Source organism: Coenobita brevimanus, chromosome 108, assembly GCF_032717465.1.
Source record: "Coenobita brevimanus isolate Jiangsu-jjx chromosome 108, ASM3271746v2, whole genome shotgun sequence".
NCBI lineage: Eukaryota > Metazoa > Arthropoda > Malacostraca > Decapoda > Coenobitidae > Coenobita > Coenobita brevimanus.
In genome coordinates, this window is record NC_137061.1 from 15,608,444 (window position 1) to 15,631,218 (window position 22,775).

A 22,775-nucleotide genomic window follows, 5' to 3' on the forward strand; every position below is an offset into this window, starting at 1 on the left:
CAGTCTCTCACTCTCCATCCATTCCACATGGCCAAACCACTTCAGTGTGTTTCTCCTAACGCTTCCTATCGCATCCATATCTACACCACAACGGTCCTTCACATCCTCATTTGTCAGCCTGTCTCTCCATGTGACTCCACAGGCTTCTCTCAAATAACTCATTTCCACTGCTCTCACTCTTGACTTGTGTCCCTCCAACAATGTCCAAGCTTCACTTCCATACGTTAGAGTTGGTATCACAATAGTGTCATGTAGTAACTTTTTCACTTCCATGCTCACTTCCCTGCTTCTTATCACTGCTTTCAAGGAACCAGCAACCTTTCTTCCTTGCTGTTCCCTTTCAAGCACTTCACCCTCCAAACTTCTATCCTTACTCATTACACAACCCAAGTGCTTAAATGTACTCACATTTTCCATTTCCTCATCATCTAATCTCACTGTACATTCACTGACTTCACTTCTCTTGAAGATCATAACTTTATTCTTTCCTACATCCACTTTTAGATTCCATTTCTTACACACTTTCCCAAACTCATCCACCAAGCCTTGCGGCTCCCCTTCATCTTCACTTAACAACACAGTATCATCTGCAAACAACAGTACAGGGAGTTTCCAAACACTGCCCTCTCTCATTAGGGCCACTCCAGCGTCCACTGCCCTACATTGTATCTCTTTTATAACCCCATCCATGTACTGACTGAACAACCATGGAGACATGACACATCCCTGTTTCAACCCAACCCTCAAATAGAAAAATTCACTCAGTTCACCATGCACAAGCACTGCAGCCTTAGCACCCTCATTCATACTCTTCACACCATTCAGCAACTTCCCCTCTACTCCATATATTCTTAATACGTTCCACAATCCTTGTCTGTCCAAACTGTCATATGCTCTCTCCAAATCCATGAAGGCCGCATACAATATGTTTCCCCTCTTTAGAAACTTTTCTGCGAAAGATCCAAGAATGAATATGTGATCTACAGAACCTCTTCCCTTCCTAAAATCTCTCTGTTGTTCTCCAAGTAATTCCTCTGTTATTTCCCTAACTCTGTCAATAAGTATCGTACCATATACTTTTCCTGTTACTCTAAGAAGACAAATGCCCCTATGATTGCCACACACTTCTTTTTCCCCTTTCCCTTTGTACAAGGGAATAGTTATACCTGACTTCCATTCCTCTGGGACTCTACCTTCTCCCATGCCAATCTGCACATCCTCCACATCCATTCTACCACTACCTCTCACCCATGCTTCAGCATTTCACCATACACTCCATCAATTCCTGGGGCTTTTCTCATTTTAACTTTCTTCATTGCTTCCACAACTTCCATCCTGCTGGTTTCTTCCTGTCTTCTCACCTCCCTCCTTCTCCCAGCCATTTATACTCGCATTACTTTCCCACCATCCGCCCCGCTCCCGGTGACGACTCTTTGAGCTGCCTGGATCCACTGTCTGACTCCCTTCTTCTTCATTTCTGCAGCATTCGCAGCCTTTCCTATAACTTTCTGTCTGTCGAACACCTCCTTTCCTCCTCTAAACCTCAGTCTGTATTTTCTACTTCCTATGATGTCGAGTCTTTCAAACGCATGGTGTCCAGGCATCTCGTAATGATCGGATCTTGAATTTTGCTCTCTCTCTCTCTCTTTTTTTTTTTTTTTTTTGTAAGGAACGTTCATGCAGGCGCAGCCTTTGGTTCCTTCATCCTAGCAAATAAATAAAAAATAATAAAAAATTCTCTTTGTTCAGCAGTTCATTAAAGTGTTCCCTCCATCTGCTCACTTTTTCTCCTTTCTCAACTAGTAATCTACCATTTTTATCTTTCAGTCCCTTACTAACTTCATTGCCACACTGTCTAACTCTCTTTACCTCTTTCCAGAACATTTTCTTACAGTCCCTCCACTTTACACCTAAATTCCATCCAAATTCCTCGTCCACTCTCTTCTTACTCTCTAATCTTTTCACCTTTCTCTTCCTTTCTACATATGACTCTCTCCTCTGTCTCTCAACGTCTTCCACACCCTTATTTCTCATCCATTCATTATATGCTTTCTTCTTTTGTGTCACAGCCTGTCTCACCTCTTCATTCTACCATGCTGTTCCTTGCACCCCCTTTCGTCTTCTCTTCACCCCAAACACCACCTCACATGCTTCACACATTTCTTCTGTGAATATCTTGCACACACCTTCCACGTCCCCCATCTGCTCCAATTCATATTTGTGCAATCGTTCCTCCACTTTTCTCTTATATTCTTCCTTTTTCTCATCCTCTTGTAACCTTTCCACTCTCCTTGCATCTACTCCTTCCTCCCATCCTTCCCTTCCTCTATTTCTCCAAGTGGTGGTCAGATAGTCCACTCCCCCAACCTCTATATTCTCTTGCATCCATTACACATCTTCGGATCCTTTCATCCACACACACATATTCAATCATTGTCTTTCTTTCATTCAGTTTACCACCCACCCTTCTCATGACTTGCCATGTATACCTGTAGATCATTTTGTGCCTGAAGAGCATATTGGCTATCACCAACCCCCTCCCGGCACAAATGTCCACTAAAGCACTGCCATTCTTATTTGTCTCAGCAGGCACACCCCACTCACCAACTACTCCATCCACTTTTGCATTCCCTTCTTTACCATATCACCAATCAAAAACACTCTCTCATTCCTTTCAAACTTTTCAATACACACTTCCACATTTGTCCAGAACTCTTCTCTCACTCTGCTTGTACGATCTTGCGTTGGCGCATACACACACACAATCACCCATATTTGTAGTCCAACTCTCAATCTTACCCACACAATCCTTGAGCCAACTGATCCATACTCTCTTATATTCTCCTTCCATCTGTTTCTCACAACAATGCACACTCCTTCTTTTGCCCTCTCATTCTCACCTACTCCTGCACATTTACCCCATCCATACTCCCATTCTCTCACACTCTTTCCTCTCCATTTAGTTTCAGTTAATCCACATCCACTTTCGCACCCTCAAGCACCTGGAAAATCTCTCTCTCTCTCTTTCCCCTCATCATTTGCACTCCTTACATTCCACGTTGCCATCGGTATCATGTCCTTTGTTCGTTCCTTAGTCATCATCTTTTGGTCAGGCCTTTTCTGAGGCTTCTTGTTCATATTGATATGTGGTATATTAATTAATTCTTGTCTCCTGTAGCCTATTCAATCCGGTCTGAGAAGAGATGAGCCTGAAAATTTTGGATGCTGGTATCTGATTGGTTTTCCGAGTGCATTTATTATTAATTACCCATTTTAAATTATTATTATATGGGTTTCATTAACCATGTGATGAAAAGATTGCTTAAATATAATATTATGTATTGTTATCTGCATAAATTAATATAAAAATGAGGCCATACAAAGTTTATTTGGTGGTCTAGAGGTGTGTGAAATTTTGAATTCCTAGGACAAATGAAAACACATCCGGGTAAAGTTTTATTAGTACCTTCAGTTTTCCCCCCATGCTCTGACAAATTTAGGTAAATGATATCATGACTGCAATAGTTTTAAAACACTAACCTAGTAAAACATTGTAATTCTAATGAAATATGACACATTCCCTGAATTTTGATAATGGACACAGGGGAATGGAGTAGGCTGCACATATGTCCAACTTGACTAAGCAGGTAAATATTCAGATTTACTTGAGACCATCTTGCTTGGCATTGGTTAGCATTATGCTTCCTTCTTTCACATCATCAGTAAGTTTTCTGTCTTTCTAGTTTCATGTATCTAGTTACAACGTACAATAGAGCTGTGACAAGGTGTGATCTTCGGAATATTTAAAAGTGACGGTGACATACAACTTCTTCACCCGTGTCTACCTGTCATATATCACTGGAATTCCAATGTTTTTCAAGATTATATTTAACAAACTATTGCGGTAATGACATCATTTACCATATTTTCCCTGAACATGGGAGAGGGGGGAAACCAAGGTACAGTACTCATAAAACTTTACTCTGGACATGTTTTGATTTGTCCTGAGAATTAAAAATTTCACATGTATCTAGGCCATCAGATAAATTTAGTAAAGCCTCTTTTTTTAAATTAATCTATGCAATTAACTGTTTGTAGTATTCTATTTGGGAAATATTTTTGTCAAACGGTTATTGAAACGCGTTTTTTTTTTTTTTTTTTTTTTTTTTTTAACGCATTCAACTTTGGGCATAGGCTTCACAGCCTGCTATCAAGGCCCAGGAGTCCTCCTACATACCATACACCTCTACATGTCACCACTTCGGCACTAACACCCACCGTCCATATTGAATACATGCTAGGGCTGTCCCATACAGGACTGGTGTATTGGTATTAGCGGGGGTATTTTAACGACATGTCGGCGGGTCTTCTGGTAGATCAGTAAAACCTGATTTAATGAAATTCAAATCCTTAAACTGTTCCCAGCCCCAGCCGGGATTTGAACCTGGGTCCGTTAAAACTGCAGGCCTCCTCTCTACCGACTGTTGCCTGGTAAGGAGTGAAGAATCCCAGGGCTAGGCAAGTTGGTCCTGACATGTAAGATGAGAGTGACCAGCCTCACTCATCCCTGAGTGGCTTTATGTGAGCAATAAACCCCAACCACCCTTTGGATGTAAACCACACAGGCTCACTAAGAATAATTTGAAATGCATTGTGAACAATGAATGCATTTGAACAACCAGTCACCTGCCAGCTTTCAAAAGCTTAAGGTTTGTCTCTTCTCAGATTACATTGAATAGGCTATAGTTACTCATACTACCAGTATTTGAAAGAAATAGCTATGTCACAAGAGAATAATAAAATGTATGCAAAGTAAATTGATTTGGAAAAATGCTAGAGAGCCTTCATTGTTAATGAGCATACACCCCTTTGTTTTCTTCAGGTTTACCAGGACAGTGAGGAGGGTCAGCGATACATGATGTTCTACCAGGTGTCTGAATGGCCACATGTGGCTGTATTGGACCCAAGGACAGGAGAGCGTCTTGTTACATGGAATAAGCTCGATGCTCTCACCTTCTGTGACCTGGTTACGGAGTTCCTGTCATCACACCCAGCACTTGATGGGAAAATGTCACCTCCTAAGAAGAAACCACGTCTAGTCAGTATTTTAGTACTGTATGTTTTTTATTGTTTCTATGGCCCCAGGCTCATTGGACCATAAACTGGATGAACTGCAGGTTGAAATTGCCCTTCTGCAGCCCACAAATCTTTAACTTGTAGGCCGTGGCAGTAAGAAATCCAAGCCATCCTGTGATTACAAAAATTGTTGATTTGCTAATATCAGAAACCAGTTTTATTTCTTTGAAATAAAAGAGAACATGTTGAAGTATGGTGAATAAAACCCATACTTGTAGACGGAGGATATATTTACCATACAGTTTCGGTGGGCATTGCTACCATCCTCAGTGGTCAAGATAGAGAGAAAGAATGACATGTTGACAATACAAGAACTCCTTTTTATGCATGTGTGTGTGGGAGGGTGGGATAGAGGTGAGGTGGATTGTAAGCAGGAATTCCCCAAGGGGGAAAGGGGGGACACCACCAGACGAGTCAGGTGGAATTCCTGTTTGACTTCACCCATGTCAGTGCCGGAAAGGAAATTTCCACCAGGGACCTCATTGTAGGATCCAGCTTGTATATGCCTTCACTAAGGTTGATATTCTCATATTTTTGGATACCGTAGCTTCAGTAATCTGTCATATCCGAAAGTCATGACTTTTATACAGTAGATGGCTACCTTGCCAGTCAATTCTATGGTTGGCTTCACAAACATGATTAAATATTGCATTATTCAGTTTACGTGTTTGTACGGCATATTTGTGTTCCTTGATACGTGTTTCCAAACTCGACCTGTTTCTCCTATGTAAATAAGTTCACAATCTTTGCAAGGAATTTTGTATGTCTATCTATCTATCTATCTATTGCCAGACGCCTCAATCCCGTTTGGGGTGGCCACAAACAAATCGCCTCCAAGTCGCCCTGTCCCCCGCCATTTCACTGCCCTGCTCCCAACTCACACCCCCCTCTCTCATATACCTCTCCACCCCATCTCTCCATCTCATCCTCGGCCTCCCCCTCCCTCTTTCCCCCCTCCACCTCACTCACATACACTCTCTTCGTCAGTCTTTCACCCTCCATCCTCTCCACATGGCCAAACCACCTCAGTGTGTTCCTCATAACGCTTCCTATCACATCCACATCAACACCACAACGCTCCTTTATATCCTCATTCGTCAGCCTGTCTCTCCATGTGACTCCACAGGCTCCTCTTAAATAACTCATTTCCACGGCTCTCACTCTTGACTTGTGTCCTTCCAACAACGTCCACGCTTCACTTCCGTACGTTAGAGTTGGTATCACAATACTGTCATGTAGTAACTTTTTCACTTCCATGCTCACTTCCCTGTTTCTTATCACTGCTTTCAAAGAACCAGCAACCTTTCTTCCCTGCTGTACCCTTTCAAGCACTTCACCCTCCAAACCTCCATCCTTACTCATCACACTACCCAAGTACTTAAACGTACTCACATTTTCCAATTCCTCACCATCCAACCTCGCTGTACATTCACTGACTTCACTTCTCTCAAAGACCATCACTTTACTCTTCCCTAAATTCACCTTTAGATTCCGTTTCCTACACACTCTCTCAAACTCATCCACCAAGCCTTGCAGCTCTCCTTCGTCTTCACTCAACAACAAGGTATCATCTGCAAACAACAGTACAGGGAGTTTCCAAACACTATCCTCTCTCACCAGGCCACTCCAACATCCACTACCCTACCTTGTACCTCTTTTATTACCCCATCCATGTACAGATTGAACAACCATGGAGACATGACACATCCCTGTTTCAACCCAACTTTCAAAGAGAAAAATTCACTTAGTTCACCATCCACACGCACTGCAGCCTTCGCACCATCGTACATACTCTTCACAGCATTCAACAACTTCCCATCTATTCCATATATTCTTAACACTTTCCACAATCCTAGTCTATCCACCCTGTCATATGCTTTCTCCAAATCCATGAAAGCCGCATACAACTTCTTTCCCTTCTCTAGAAACTTTTCCACTAAAGATCTGAGAATGAATATCTGATCTACACAACCTCTTCCCTTCCTAAAGCCTCCCTGTTCTTCTCCAACTAATTTCTCTGTTCTTTCTCTAACTCTGTCAATAAGTATCCTACCATACACTTTTCCTATTATACTAAGAAGACAAATGCCCCTTTGATTACCACACACTTCTTTTTCCCCTTTTCCTTTGTACAAGGGAATAATTATACCTGACTTCCAATCCTCCGGGACTCTACCTTCCTCCCAGGCCAATCTGCACATCTTCCACATCCATTCTACTACTATCTCTCCCCCATGCTTCAACATTTCACCACACACTCCATCAATTCCTGGGGCTTTCCCTGATTTAACTTTCTTCATTGCTTCCACAACTTCTATCCTACTGATTTCTTCCTGTCTTCTCACCTCCCTCCTTCTCCCAGCCATTCCCCAGCCACTTATACTTGCATTACTTCCATCCTCCACGTTCAACAATTCCTTAAAGTGTTCTCTCCATCTGCTCACTTTTTCTCCCTTCTCCACTAGTAATCTACTATTTTTATCTTTCACTCCCCTGCTAACTTCACTTCCACCCTGTCTTACTCTTTTCACCTCTTTCCAAAACATTTTCTTACAGTCCCTCCACTTTACACTCAAATTCCTTCCAAATTCCTCATCCACTCTCTTCTTACTCTCTCTTACTAATCTTTTCACCTCTCTCTTCCTTTCTACATATAACTCTCTCTTCCACCTCTCAACTTCTTCCACGTCCCTATTTCTCATCTATTCATTGTATGCTTTCTTCTTTTGTGCCACAGCCCGTTTCACCTCTTCAGTCCACCACGCTGTTCCTTGCACCCCCCTCCGTCTTCTCTTCCTTCCACACACCACATCACATGCTGCACATATTTCTTCTGTAAATATTCTACACACACCTTCCACGTCCCCATCTGCTCCAACTCATATTTGCCCAATCGTTCCTCCACTTCTCTCTTATACTCTGCCTTTTTCTCATCCTCTTGTAACCTTTCCACTCTCCTTGCAACTACTCCTTCCTCTCGTCTTTCCCTTCTTCTATTCCTCCATCTTACTTGAACTTTAACTCTGGCCACCACCAAGTAGTGGTCAGAAAGTCCACTCCCCCAACCTCTATAAACTCTTGCATCCAATATACATCTTCGCATCCTTTCATCCACACACACATAATCAATCATTGCCTTCCTTTCACTCAATTCACCACCCACCCTTCTCATCACTCGCCATGTATACCTGTGGATCATTTTATGCCTGAAGAGGGTATTGGCTATCACCAACCCCCTCCCAGCACAAATGTCCACTAACGTACTCCCATTCTCATCTATCTCAGCAGGCACACCCCACTCACCAACTATTCCATCCACCTTCACCTTCCCAACTTTACCATTCATATCACCAATCAAAAACACTCTATCATTCCTTCCAAACTTTTCCATGCATACTTCTACATTTGTCCAGAACTCTTCTCTCACTCTTCTAGCACGATCTTGCGTTGGCGCATACACACACACAATCGCCCACATTTGTATTCCAACTTTCAACTTTACCCACACAATCCTTGATCCAACTGATCCATACTGTCTTATGCTCCTCTTCCATCTTTTACTCACAACTATACACACTCCTTCCTTTGCCCTCTCATTCCCACCTACTCCTGCACATATACCCCATCCGTACTCCCATTCTCTCACACTTTCTCCTCTCCATTTTGTTTCAGTTATTCCACATACATCCACTTTCGCATCCTCAAGCACCTGGACAATCTCTCTCTCTTTCACCTCATCATTTGCTCCTCTTACATTCCACGTTCCAATTGCAATGTCCTTTGTCTGGTCCTTGGTCGTCAACGTTTGGTCAGTCCTTGTCCGAGGCTTATTGTTTGTTTTTTTAGTTAGTTGTTTTCCGGGGAGGGGCACTAACCCTTCGCCAACCCTTTTAGTCGCCTTTTACGACAAGCAGGGATACTGGGGGAGTATTCTTGACAGACCCCCCTACCCCCAGGGGTATGTCTGCTTCTGAATATACTGTACATTTGTTCTTTACTAACATTGATTTGGTGATGGAGGTATACTGAAAGGCGAACCAAGACCTTGTTATTCGACATTTCGTTGTTTTGGCATTTATAAATCTATACCTTTTTTCATTGTTTGATGTGGCTATCCCTGCCATTTCGACAATTCAAAGTGCTCACCTTCGGACGGATCAGCTAACTTCTCAGTATTCTGCGCTCTACCATGCAGATCGGTTGCCTCTTCATCCGTATGCATTTCTATTTGACCATGTGAAACACTACGGCACCACCATGACTCCACTCAAGACCCCTACTACCACCCCTGTCATGTGCAGTCATGTGCTCACCAACCTGAGTAAGTGTTTCACCTTTGCAAGATCAGGTGACGATTACGCCAGTGATTAATGGACGCTCTTAACATACGATACTGCTTTGGCGCCAGTTTTACAGAATGCACATCTTTGTACTTGGTTAGGTAGGTTATAATCACTGGGGGTCCTGGAGATGAAGCCTCCCAGTTAGGTTTCAGCACATGCAGTTAGGCTTTCACAGCTATTTATGGTTTTAAATTGTATACATTTGAGTTTGTTTTGGTGTGGTGACGCCATGTCCAGTCGGCAGATCAGCAGTAAACACGCTATCAGAGGCGTTCAGGCGGTTTTCTGTAATATTGCTAAGTAGGAATATTTTGTTTTTTCTCCAATATCTTTTTTTTAATCTAAAATCAAATGTCAATCATCTGAGATGTATGTAGTACTAAAAAAATTTTCCTTGATAACGTACGTCTATAAGAAAACAGCTCAAATCCCTGTGCCACTTTTAGTATTTTTTCCATCGTTACTGAATATTTTTTTAGTGACAAAGGAGGTTAGGAACCTAACCCCCCTATTTCTTAAGAATTTTATGGGAAAAATTGGTTTGTTGTTTGACCAATTCATTTTTCGACCACTTTTTGTGGAACGCATCCCTGTTGAATAGTGGGGGAGAGGTGTATTTACATCACCATTCAGACCTATAGACTTACATATATTCAAGTCTGCAACAAAAGGCAAAATGAGAAAGTGTTTCTTTTCTGTGGTGGTTTTTTTAGGTGCTTAGTAAGATTGCTTAACTTTAAGGTATGCTTTTTTTATGAACCATGTGGGATACTTTAAATTTTGGAAGATTTCCCAAATGAGACTATTATCTTCTTGTATATTTTCTGGACTGCAAATTCAAAGGGCTCTAAGGAACATTGATGAGGTAACATGGTCTCGTGGTAGACTGATGTTGTGAAAAATGATGAATGAACAAGTTACAACTGTCGGGTTTCCTATACACCTAAAAGCTAAGTGAATGATTTTTTTTCACCACCAGTACATCAAGAAAAGGAAGAACATCCCCGTTCTCCCACTCAACTTTAAATTTAATGGAGGGAGCAAGATTATTTAGGTGTGTAAAAAACTCATCAAAAGTATCAAGTGCTGAAGCCCAAACTGAAAATACATCATCAGCAAAATGAAACCATATAAATTGAAGGAGAGAAATTCATGGCAGTAATTCCATTTCATAAAACATTGCATGTAGACGTTGTTGTTGAATGAGAAAGCATTCGAAGTCACACATAATCTTACATGTTCTATGAAACAGTCATCTGACATACCCAGATCAAGATCACATTCTGGCAATTCGTTAGCCAGAAATTCCAAAACATCGTTAATGGGAACTTTGGCAAATAATGAAGCAATACTAAGGCCAACCATTTTTCTGGAGAAAAGGACAATTGATTTAATTTTGTTTATAAAATCCAAAGAGCTCTATACGGGTGCGGAGGATAGTGTACCTACTACGGAGGCTAATTTATTGGCAAGAAACTGTGATAACATATAAGTAAAACACCTACACTGTGAAACTGTGGGACGCAGTGGAATAATATCTTTGTGCGTCTTTGGTAGTCCATATATATACAGTAATCCCTCATTTATCCAGACAAATTAGAGCCAAAGGCATGTCCAGATAGTGGCATCGGATAATGAACAATATTCCCCTACCACACCCAGAGCCTGCCTATACCCAACTTGTTTATACAGTATCTATGCTTAATTTCACAGTGTTCTCTGGTCATTCAGGCATATTTAGACATCAAAACATACATAGGAATATCCAAAGTAATGCTATAACACCAAGAAAACCACAAAAAGAGGCCCTTATTAACAGAGTTGGTTAAGCGCCAAAAATAAAAAATGGAGAAAAACGCAATCAAAGTTTTGCTACTTTCAAAATGCTATATCTCGGTAACCAGCAAAGATATCTGTTTTTTTTTTTTTTTTTTTTTTTTTTTTTTTTTTTTTTTTAGCTTGATGTATGTACTTTAATGTCATTATAATCATACAATGGCATATTGAAAGCTGAAACAGTGATTTCGTTTTTTGTCGACCCGTTTCAAACAACAACACTATACTGTACTAAAATGGTTAGTAACACCTACAGTGTTAGTGATATTGCTATTATTTTCAGGTATGTTTAAGTTAAAGACATATACATAAGTGCCAGTACATCATAACTTTGTAAAGAAAACCATATTTCACTGTGGGCAAGGTAAAACCATACTCATGATACCAGTACTCGTGTACTCCAGGCCGCGATTCCTCCTCATCTTGGCAACATTCTGCTTCCACTTCTCAGGATGGTGGCCTCTCTTCCTCCCTCTGGATGGTCCTGCATCATCACTGGCACTACTCCCCCAGTATCCCTGCTTGTCATAAAAGGCGACTAAAAGAGTTGGCGGAGGGTTAGTGCCTCTCCCCGGAAAACAACTAACTAAAAACACAAACAATAAGCCTCAGACAAGGACTGACCAAAAGATGACGACCCAGGACTGGACAAAGGACATGGTAATTGGAACTTGGAATGTAAGGGGAGCGAATGATGAGGTGAAAGAGAGAGAGATTGTCCAGGTGCTTGAGGGTGCGAAAGTTGATGTATGCGGAATAACTGAAACGAAATGGAGAGGTGAGAGTGTGAGAGAATGGGAGTATGGATGGGATATATGTGCAGGAGTAGGTGAGAATGAGAGGGCAAAAGAAGGAGTATGTATAGTTGTGAGTAAAAGATGAAAGAGGAGCATAAGAGAGTATGGATCAGTTGGGTCAAGGATTGTGTGGGTAAAGTTGAAAGTTGGAATACAAATGTGGGCGATTGTGTGTGTATGCGCCAACGCAAGATCGTGCAAGCAGAGTGAGAGGAGTTCTGGACAAATGTGGACGATTGTGTGTGTGTATGCGCCAACGCAAGATCGTGCAAGCAGAGTGAGAGAAGAGTTCTGGACAAATGTGGAAGTGTGCATGGAAAAGTTTGGAAGGAATGAGAGAGTGTTTTTGATCGGTGATATGAATGGTAAAATAGGGAATGTGAAGGTGGATGGAATAGTTGGTGAGTGGAGTGTGCCTGTTGAGATAGATGAGAATGGCAGTGCATTAGTGGACATTTGTGCTGGGAGGGGGTTGGTGATAGCCAATACCCTCTTCAGGCACAAAATGATCCACAGGTATACATGGTGAGTGATGAGAAGGGTGGGTGGTGAACTGAATGAAAGGAAGGCAATGATTGATTATGTGTGTGTGGATGAAAGGATGCAAAAATGTGTAATGGATGCAGGAGCTTATAGAGGTTAGGGGAGTGGACTTTCTGACCACTACTTGGTGGTGACCAGAATCAAGGTCCAATTAGGATGGAGAAATAGAAGAAGGGAAGGACGGGAAGAAGGAGTATTTGTAAGGAGAGTGGAAAGGTTACAAGAGGATGAGAAAAAGGCAGAGTATAAGAGAGAAGTGGAGGAACAATTGGGCAAATATGAAATGGAAGAGATGGGGGACGTGGAAGGTGTGTGCAGGATATTTACAGAAGAAATATGTGCAGCATGTGATGTGGTGTGTGGGATGAAGAGAAGACGGAGGGGTGTGCAGGGAACAGCGTGGTGGAATGAAGAGGTGAGACAGGCTGTGGCACAAAAGAAGAAAGCATCCAATGAATGGATGAAAAATAGGGGCGTGGAAGAAGTCGAGAGGCGGAAGAGAGAGTTATATGTAGAAAGAAAGAGAGAGGTGAAAAGATTAGTAAGAGAGAGTAAGAAGAAAGTGAATGAGGAATTTGGAAGGAACCTGAGTGTAAAGTGAAGGGACTGTAAGAAAATGTTCTGGAAAGAGGTGAAAAGAGTAAGACAGGGTGGAAGTGAAGTTAGCAGGGGAGTGAAAGATAAAAATGGTAGACTACTTGTGGAGAAGGGAGAAAAAGTGAGCAGATGGAGAGATCACTTTAAGGAATTGTTGAACATAGAGGATTTAAGTAATGTGAGTATAAGTGGCTGGGGAATGGCTGGGAGGAGGAGCGAGGTGAGAAGGCAGGAAGAAATCAGTAGGACAGAAGTTGTGGAAGCAATGAAGAATGTTAAATCGGGGAAAGCCCCAGGAATTGATGGAGTGTGTGGTGAAATGCTGAAGTATGGGGGAGAGACAGTAGTAGAATGGATGTCATGGCAATTTTTGGTTCAATATCTTCAATACACCCATACCCTGATATCCAGCGGTGTTGCATACCAGTGGGAGTTTTCGATCAGTGAGTATGTCGGATATTGAAGCAGTTTTCCACATAAGATACTGAAGAAAAGCCAGATATGCATTCCGTGCCAAAACCCAAATTCTCATTTACCTTACTCACTCAATAGAGACTGACACAGAAATGCCATAAGTGATGTTGTTATCCTCATAAATGATACTTTTGCCAAAAAAATGGGACATCAAACATCATATATGCAGGAAGGTAAGGTGGTGGAAGGTGTGGTAATGAGATGTATTCAAAGCAACGGACTGAGTGAAAGTGGAGATCATGGACCAGGCTGGCAGGCAGGGTGCTAGCAGGGGTGGGTGAGGGCACAGGGATGGGGAGGGAGACACTCATGGCAGTGCTGACTCACAAACGAGAGGAGAAACAAAGGAGAGAAGATAAATGAGGGAGAGAGACCTGAGAGACATAAACCATGTCTCTCTCTCTCTCTCTCTCTCTCTCTCTCTCTCTCTCTCTCTCTCTCTCTCTCTCTCTCTCTCACACACACACACACACACACACACACACACACACACACACACACACACACACACACACACACACACACACGTCCCAGCCATCGCTGCTAACCTTAAGTAGTTTCAGGAATTTTGTCTGTCCTGTCTCCTAAGGTCTTGTTTTAAATTTAAAATGATGAAAGTTAATAGACTACCAAAAATGTAAAGATTTATTGGCTAGATTGTACATGAATGTTTGTAGTTTTTTTTTTGGTAATAGCTGTTTTGGTATTTAACCAACATGAAACGTGGCCGAAAATGTAAACAATGAGGGACTCGAATTTCAAGGATTTGATACAAATACCAATGTCATAGACCTGGTTAAAACATTAATTATGAGGATTAGTGAACTTGAAAAGAAAGTAGAGAATCTAGTGATAAAGGATGTGTCTGAAAATACAGATACTACCATACAGAGTCTGATCCAATCCAATGAAACAGCGAATGAAAAGATTAGAAATTTGAAGCGTGAAAATGTTGAATTGAGGAGGAAACTAGAAGAGAGTACCAATAAAACGGAGAAGGTGAGTAATGTATTAGAAGAACATAAGGCAAAGTGGGCACACGTAGAAGAAGAACAGAAAGAAGTGGTCAGCTTAAGAGAGATCATCCAGAAAGAAAGGGAAATGAACAAGAAAAAAATGGAAGAAAATGTAGTGAAAATACTGAAGAAAAAAGAGAAAATAATGAGAGAAACTGTAGAAAGGAACAGATGTGTGGTAGTATTTGGAAACAGGGAAGAGGAAGGAAAGGTTAGGTTCGTAAGACTCGAGAGAGACATGAACCTGGTGAGAGGAATATTAGGCAAGATTGACCCCGAAGGAGACAAGTGGGTAAAAGAAATTGAGGAAGTAAGGAGGATAGGGCCTTATAAGAAAGGGGAAACAAGACCAATGAGAGTCAAGTTTACATCAGAAAGTGTAATAAATGAGATACTTAAAGTGACCTGGAAATTAAGCAAAGAGGCGGGGATGGAAAATATTATGATAAGAAAAGATCTGAATGAAGAAGAAAGAAGTTTTAAAATCATTGAAGGAAGAAGTAAAGGAAAAAAATGATAAGAGGACAGAGGAAGAATGTAATACCTTTTTTTGGAGAGTATTGGATATGAAAGTAAGGAAATGGTATTTAAGGAAATAGAAGTGAAGGAAACTAAGGGGGATGGTTGTGAAAGATCAGAAGTTGAGGAAGTGGTATGGACAGAGAGTAGGAGAGAAGAGGGTATTAATAATGTCAAAAATAATTTGAAGGTGATATATACTAATGTTGATGGTTTCATACCGACAAGGATCGAAATTAACGATTTCTTGAGAGAACATGAACCTGATGTCATGTGCTTTGTAGAGACCAAATTAAGAGAAGATATTGATGTTCATTTGGGAGATGGTAAATACAAACTGTGGAGAAAAGACAGAAAAGAAAAAAAGGGAGGAGGAGTGATGATAGCAGTGAAGAACAACATAAATGTAGGTACTGTGGAAATGGGAGGAAGCAGGGCTGAAGTGATATATATGAAATTAGAAACTGGAGAGAATGATAAGAGAGATATGGCGGTAGTGTATGTTCCCCCAAAGACGAGAGCATGGAAGGATGACGAATACCATGAGATGTTGTCAGATATGGCTAGCTATTTGCAAAAAATAATTGAGAAAAGCAATAATATAATTTTGGTGGGTGACTTTAACTGTAAAGAGGTGAACTGAGAGGAATGGTACTCGGGAGGCGGTGAGGATTTGTGGGGCACTATGTTATTAAATATAATAATGAATAATGTGATGACGCAATGGGTCAAAGAAGAGACACGGTTTCGTGGTGAGGACACATCAGCAAGGTTAGATTTGCTGTTCACCAAAGAACCCGATGTAATAGAATCATTGAAATATCTCTGTCCTTTAGGAAAAAGTGATCATGTGGTCATTGAGTTCCAGATGATAATAGGGAACGTTGAGCCAAGAGACGAGCTTCATAGACAGGGAAGATACAACTTTGGGAAAGCAAATATTACGGGATTGAGAAACATTTTTGAAAATGCGGATTGGAGAAAATTCAGAGAAACAAGAGAGATACAGAGGAAGTGGGATATCTTTCTAGACCTCTATAATTTGGGAGTGGAAAAATTTGTACCAAGAATAAGAGGGAAAGGAAACAGGAAAAAGGAGTGGTTTAATAGAAGGTGTATGATAGCAAAAAAAGAGAGAGATAGGGCGTGGAACAACTGGAGAAAGAGGGGTAATAACAGAACAAAGGAACAATATAAAAGAACTAGAAATGAATATACAAGAATACATAGAGAGGAGGAAAGGAACTTTGAAAAAGTTATAATAGACAAATGTAAGGAAGAACCCAAACTGTTTTCTAGATTTGTCTGTGGCAAATTGCAAAAAAAGGAAGGAATCACCAAACTGAAAGTAGAAGGAGAGGTCTATAGAGATGCGGCAGTGCAAGCTGAAATAATGAACAAATGTTTCCAATTGGTTTTCACTAATGAAAGGGAGTTTGTGGAAGGGGAGGGAGTGACTAGAAATGTAGTGATAAAAGATATAAAAGTGGAAGTACAGGGAGTGTATAGTTTACTGGAAACTCAAAATGTAAGGAAAGCCCTAGGCCCAGATGGAATCTCTAATTGGGTACTGAAGGAATGCAGAGAACAAATGGCAGATAAGAGTCACAGTTTAATTGTGTTCTCTGGAAGAGGGGAAAGTGCCTCAAGAATGGAAGAGGGCAAATGTGGTACCAGTTTATAAGGGAGGAAACAAGGAAGTACCCCTGTATTATAGACCAGTGTCCCTGACCAGCATGATGGCAAAATTGTGCAAGAGAATCCTGAAAGGTAGATGGATAAAATGTGTGGAAGAGAAAAACATTTTGGCTGAAAGTCAGTTTAGATTCAGAAGTGGAAGGTCATGTGTTTCCAACTTGTTGAGCTTTTACTCAAGAGCGATTGACGTGCTACAGGAGAGAGACAGTTGGGTGGATTGTGTGTATGTAGATTTGGAGAAGGCCTTTGACAAGGTACCCCATAAGAAACTAATGTGGAACCTAAAGCATATAGGAGGACTGAAGGGAAACCTCTTGGAATAGATGAGAGACCTTTTGAGAGACAGACAAGTGAGAACAGTAATAAAGGAGAGGATGTCTGGATGGAAGGAAGTAACAAGTGGAGTCCCACAGGGCTCGGTGTTGGCACCACTAATGTTCCTGATTTACGTAAATGATATGGTAGATGGAGTGAACAGTTATGCAAATTTGTTTGCTGATGATGCAAGGATCTTGAGGAAGGTAGAGGTTGAGGATGATTGTAAAATGCTGCAGGAGGATCTGGATAGGATACATGATTGAAGCCGGATGTGGGAAATGAAATTCAACACAAAGAAATGCTAAAAATTGGAAATGGGTAAAAGTACCAAGAGGCCATCACTGAATTATTTGATGGGTTATGAACCAATCACAAAAGCGAGAGAAGAGAAATAGTTAGGAGTGCTGGTCCAGGATAGTTTGTCACCTGAAAAACATATTAACAAGACAGTTAGAGAGATATATAAACTCTTGACTAACATAAGAGCAGCATTTCATTATATGGATGAGGAAATGATGAAAAAATTGATAGTGGCCATGATCCAACCCAGGTTAGAATATGCAGCAGTAGTGTGGTCACCACACAAAAAGAAAGATATAAACAAGATTGAGAGAACACAATGAACAGCAACCAAGATGGTCCCCAGTCAGACAGATCTGTCATACAGATAGAGGCTGGAAAAGCTGGATCTGCCTTCCTTAGAGGAAAGGAGAGAGAGGGGTGACATGATTGCAATGTTCAGGACCATGATGGGAGTAGATAATACTGACAGAGAAGATCTGTTTATATGGGATAAGAGAGTAACAATAGGACACAGAATTAAACTGACGAAGCCAAGCTGCTTGAAGGATATCAAGAAATATAGTTTTCCTTATAGATGCATAGACCTGTGGAATAGCCTGGACAAAGAGATCATCCAGTCTAAAAACTTAAATGAGTTCAAAGCAAAATTTCACTTGTTGAGAAACGGAGATGGTATCCCACGAGTGTAGCTCATTTCCTATATATCACAATTAGGTAAATACAAACACACACACACACACACACACACACACACACACACACACACACACACAGTGTAAACACTGTGGAGGAGATACTAAAAAATGCAAAGAATCTTATGGAAAAAGAGGAGTTCAAAAATGTATGGATAAAAAGATGCCTAACACAAGAAGAACTGGAATTACTGAAAGAGAAGAGGGAGGAAGCAAAAACAAAAAATGAGGTAAGATCAGAAGAGGACAAGAACACATTTTTTTACAAAGTAATAGGATTGCAGGTACGAAAGTGGTACACAAACAGAAGGGAATAAAAAGGAGGAAGGTAGTAGAACCATGTCATGACAAGTATATAAACAAGATGATAAAGTTGATGTACTCAAATGTGGATGGAATGGTATCTAAATTACTAGAGATGAATGATTATGTCAGAGAAAATGAACCACAAATAATATGCCTAACTGAAACAAAATTAACACCAAGGATATCCAATGACATACTAAACTTAGAGGAATACAATTTATGGAGAAGAGACAGAAATTTAAAAAAAGGAGGAGGAATTATAATATTAACTAAGAAAAATCTAAAAGTCAATGAAATAAAACTAGATATACCATCACAAGTAGAACTGATTGCAGTAGAGATCAACACATCTGAAGGGAAAGTAATTGTAGCCAATTTGTACATGCCACCCAGATCAAACACATAGGAAAGAGACGAATATGAGGACCTGGCAGAGAGTACAATTCAGAGTTTAAGATCGTTACTACATAAAATGGAAGAGAAATCGGAAAGAATTTTACTAACTGGAGATTTTAATACAAATATAAATTGGAATACTCTAGATATAATTAGCCAAGAAAGCTGTTGGGACCAAAAGCTCCTGGATCTCGTGCAAGAGTTTTTCCTAATGCAACATGTGAAGGAAACCACCAGAAAAAGAGGATTTGATGTACCTTCAGTGCTAGATCTAATATTTACAAGGCAAGAAAATGATATTGACAGTTTAATATATCACCCTCCACTCGGCAAAAGCGATCATGCAGTACTAAATTACAACTTCAGGATAGCATATGACATAGTTAACAACAATGAAAGTTACAAAAAGAGCCTAAACTATAAAAAGGGAAATTATCAAGACCTAAAGAAGTATTTCTTAGAAGTTGATTGGGAAAATGAGCTTAGAGGACAAGATTTAAATGTTGTATATAAAAAATTCTGTGAATTTTATGAAATAGGAGTCCAGAAGTACATCCCACAGCACAAAGAAGCAGATAAGAAAATACAGAAATGGTTGACTACAGAATGTAAAAATTCAAAAGAAAGAAGAGATTTGTGGAATAGATACAGAAGACACAATAGTGAAAGGGCGTATAATAATTACAAACAGGCAAGAAACGATTATACAAGAATAAGGAGGGAAGCCCAAAAACAGTTTGAGGAGGATATAATAAATAAAAGTAGTGATCAACCAAAGCTGTTTTACAGCTGCATCAGAAGCAAAACCGAAGTAAAAGATATAATACAATCCATTACGGACGAGGGAATCACTTATAAGAATTTCCAATTAGTTTTTACAGAAGAAAAAAATTTTGAGAGGGACTATGTGGAACATGCATGTCCACACATACTACCAGATATACAAATAGCAGAAAAAAGTAATACAGGAGGAGGTAAGTAAATTAGACAGAGGAAAAGCAAGTGGTCCTGATGAAATTTCATGTTGGGTACTACGAGAATGTGCAAAAGAGTTAAGTAAACCATTATTTTTAATTTTCAAGAAATCCTTGAGTCAAGGTAAACTACCTGATATTTGGAAAAAAGCAAATATTGTCCCCTTATTCAAGAAAGGAAATAGACAAAATCCACTTAACTACCGACCAGTATCACTGACCAGTGTTGTAAGCAAGGTATTAGAAAAGCTTATAAGAAAAGCTTGGGTAAATCATCTAGAAGAACACAGCATGATAACAGAAAGACAGTTTGGTTTCAGAAAAGGAAAATCATGTGTTACTAATCTGTTGAGCTACTATGACAGAGTAACAAACACAATACAGGAAAGGGAAGGATGGGTGGACAGTATCTATTTAGATTTCAAGAAAGCTTTTGACACAGTACCACACCAAAGACTTTTATGGAAACTGTACCATCAAGGAGGAATTCGAGGCAAACTGTTTTGTTGGATGCAAGACTTTCTCATAAAAAGAGAAATGAGGACAGTACTAAGAGGAAACTACTCATCATGGAAAGAAGTGACTAGTGGAGTACCACAGGGTTCAGTGCTGGCACCAATCATGTTTTTAGTGTATATAAATGATATAAACAGTAACACTGGAAATGAGAGCTATCTAAATATGTTTGCAGATGATGCAAAAATACAAAGGAGAATTACTAACACAGACTCTTGTAAAGAGCTACAAGAAGAATTAAATAAACTTCATGAATGGAGCAATACATGGCAAATGGATTTCAATGTGGACAAGTGTCATGTAATCAAGTTTGGTAAAAGTACAAAAAGACCTGATTGGGATTATAAGTTCAGAAATAAAACCCTATACACATCAGAAAGAGAGAAGGACCTAGGTGTGATTATCAATAACACACTATCTCCGGCTGACCACATCAGTGAGAAGGTACAGAATATGTATACACTGCTTGCAAATATGAGAATAATATTCACATACATAAATGAAGACATGCTAAGAAGGATAATAACATCATTCATTAGACCAACCCTGGAATATGCATCAGTAGTCTGGAGTCCTCATCTCAAAAAACACATAGACAAGATTGAAAAAGTTCAAAGGGCCGCTACAAGTGGATGCCAAGCTTAAGGGACCTAAGCTACGAAGAAAGACTAAATAAACTGAATCTACCAACACTACAGAAGAGAAGGAAAAGAGGTGACATGATAATGCTATATAAGTGCATATCAGGGAAGGAGAAAATAGACATAAATGATTACTTAACATATGGAGAAGTATCAGCAAGAGGACACTGCAAAAAACTGCATAAGAAGAGAGGTGATAAAGACATAAGGAAATTCAGTTTCCCAAACCGAGCAATTGATCAAGGAATGCACTACCGAATGAAATAGTGTGTGCTAAAACAATTCACAAATTTAAGGATATGTACGATAAATATGGTTTAAGACACGGGACAGTATGAGCTTGACTCATTCCTGTAAAGATACAATTAGGTAAGGTAAGGTAAGAACACACACATGAACAGCCGGAGAGAGAGGTCGTCCCAGGCATCGCTCCTAACCTTGAGTAGTTTCAGGAATTTTGTCTGTCCTGTCTCCTAGGGTCTTTCTTTAAATTTAAAATAATGAAAGTTGGTAGACTACCAAAAATGTAAAGATTTGTTGGCAATAGTATACATGAATGTTTGTGGCTTATTCGGTAACAGCTGTTTAGGTACTTTACCGGTACGTTAAAGATGGCCGAAAATGTAAACAATGAGGGAATGTAATTTCAAGGATTTGATGCTAATACTAATGTCATGGACCTGGTGAAAACATTAATTATGAGGATTAGTGAACTCGAAAAAAAAGTAGAGAATCTAGTGATAAAGGATGTGTCAGGAAATACGGAAACCACCATACAGAGTCTAATGCAGTCCAACGAAACAGCCAATGAAGAGATTAAGAATTTGAAGAGGGAAAATGTTGAACTGAGGGGGAAACTTGAAGAGAGTACTAACAAAACGGAGAAGATGAGTAATGTACTAGAAGAACACAAGGCAAAGTGGGCACACGTAGAAGAAGAACAGAAAGAAGTGGTCAGCTTAAGAGAGATCATCCAGGAAGAAAGGGAAATGAACAAGAAAGAAATGGAAGAAAATGTAGTGAAAATACTGAAGAAAAAAGAGAAAATAGTGAGAGAAACTGTAGAAAGGAACAGATGTGTGGTAGTATTTGGAAACAGGGAAGAGGAAGAAAAGGTTAGGTTCGCAAGACTCGAGAGAGACACGAACATGGTGAGAGGAATATTAGGCAAGATTGACCCCGAAGGAGACAAGTGGGTAAAAGAAATTGAGGAAGTCAGGAGGATAGGGCCTTATAAGAAAGGGGAAACAAGACCAATGAGAGTTAAGTTTACATTAGAAAGTGTAATAAATGAGATACTTAAAGTGACCTGGAAATTAAGCAAAGAGGCGGGGATGGAAAATATTATAATAAGAAAAGATCTGAATGAAGAAGAAAGAGAAGTTTTAAAATCATTAAAGGAAGAAGTAAAGGAAAAAATGATAAGAGGACAGAGGAAGAACGTAATACTTTTTTTTGGAGAGTATTGGATATGAAAGTAAGGAAATGGTATTTAAGGAAATAGAAGTGAAGGAAACTAGGGGGGATGGTTGTGAAAGATCAGAAGTTGAGGAAGTGGTACGGACAGAGAGTAGGAGAGAAGAGGGTATTAATAATGTCAAAAATAATTTGAAGGTGATATATACTAATGTTGATGGTTTCATACCGACAAGGATCGAAATTAATGATTT

At 40.0% G+C, this 22,775-nt stretch overlaps 1 protein-coding gene across 1 annotated transcript in view; it reads left to right on the forward strand.

Moving 5' to 3' along the window:
* The window catches only part of LOC145416994 (UBX domain-containing protein 7), a 276,989-nt gene that overhangs the window by 184,178 nt on the left and 70,036 nt on the right, over positions 1 to 22,775 (forward strand). The window contains exon 6 of the mRNA XM_080285837.1: positions 4,883 to 5,098. Coding sequence (XP_080141963.1) covers positions 4,883 to 5,098 — 216 coding nt within the window. The remainder of the gene's footprint in view (positions 1 to 4,882; positions 5,099 to 22,775) is intronic.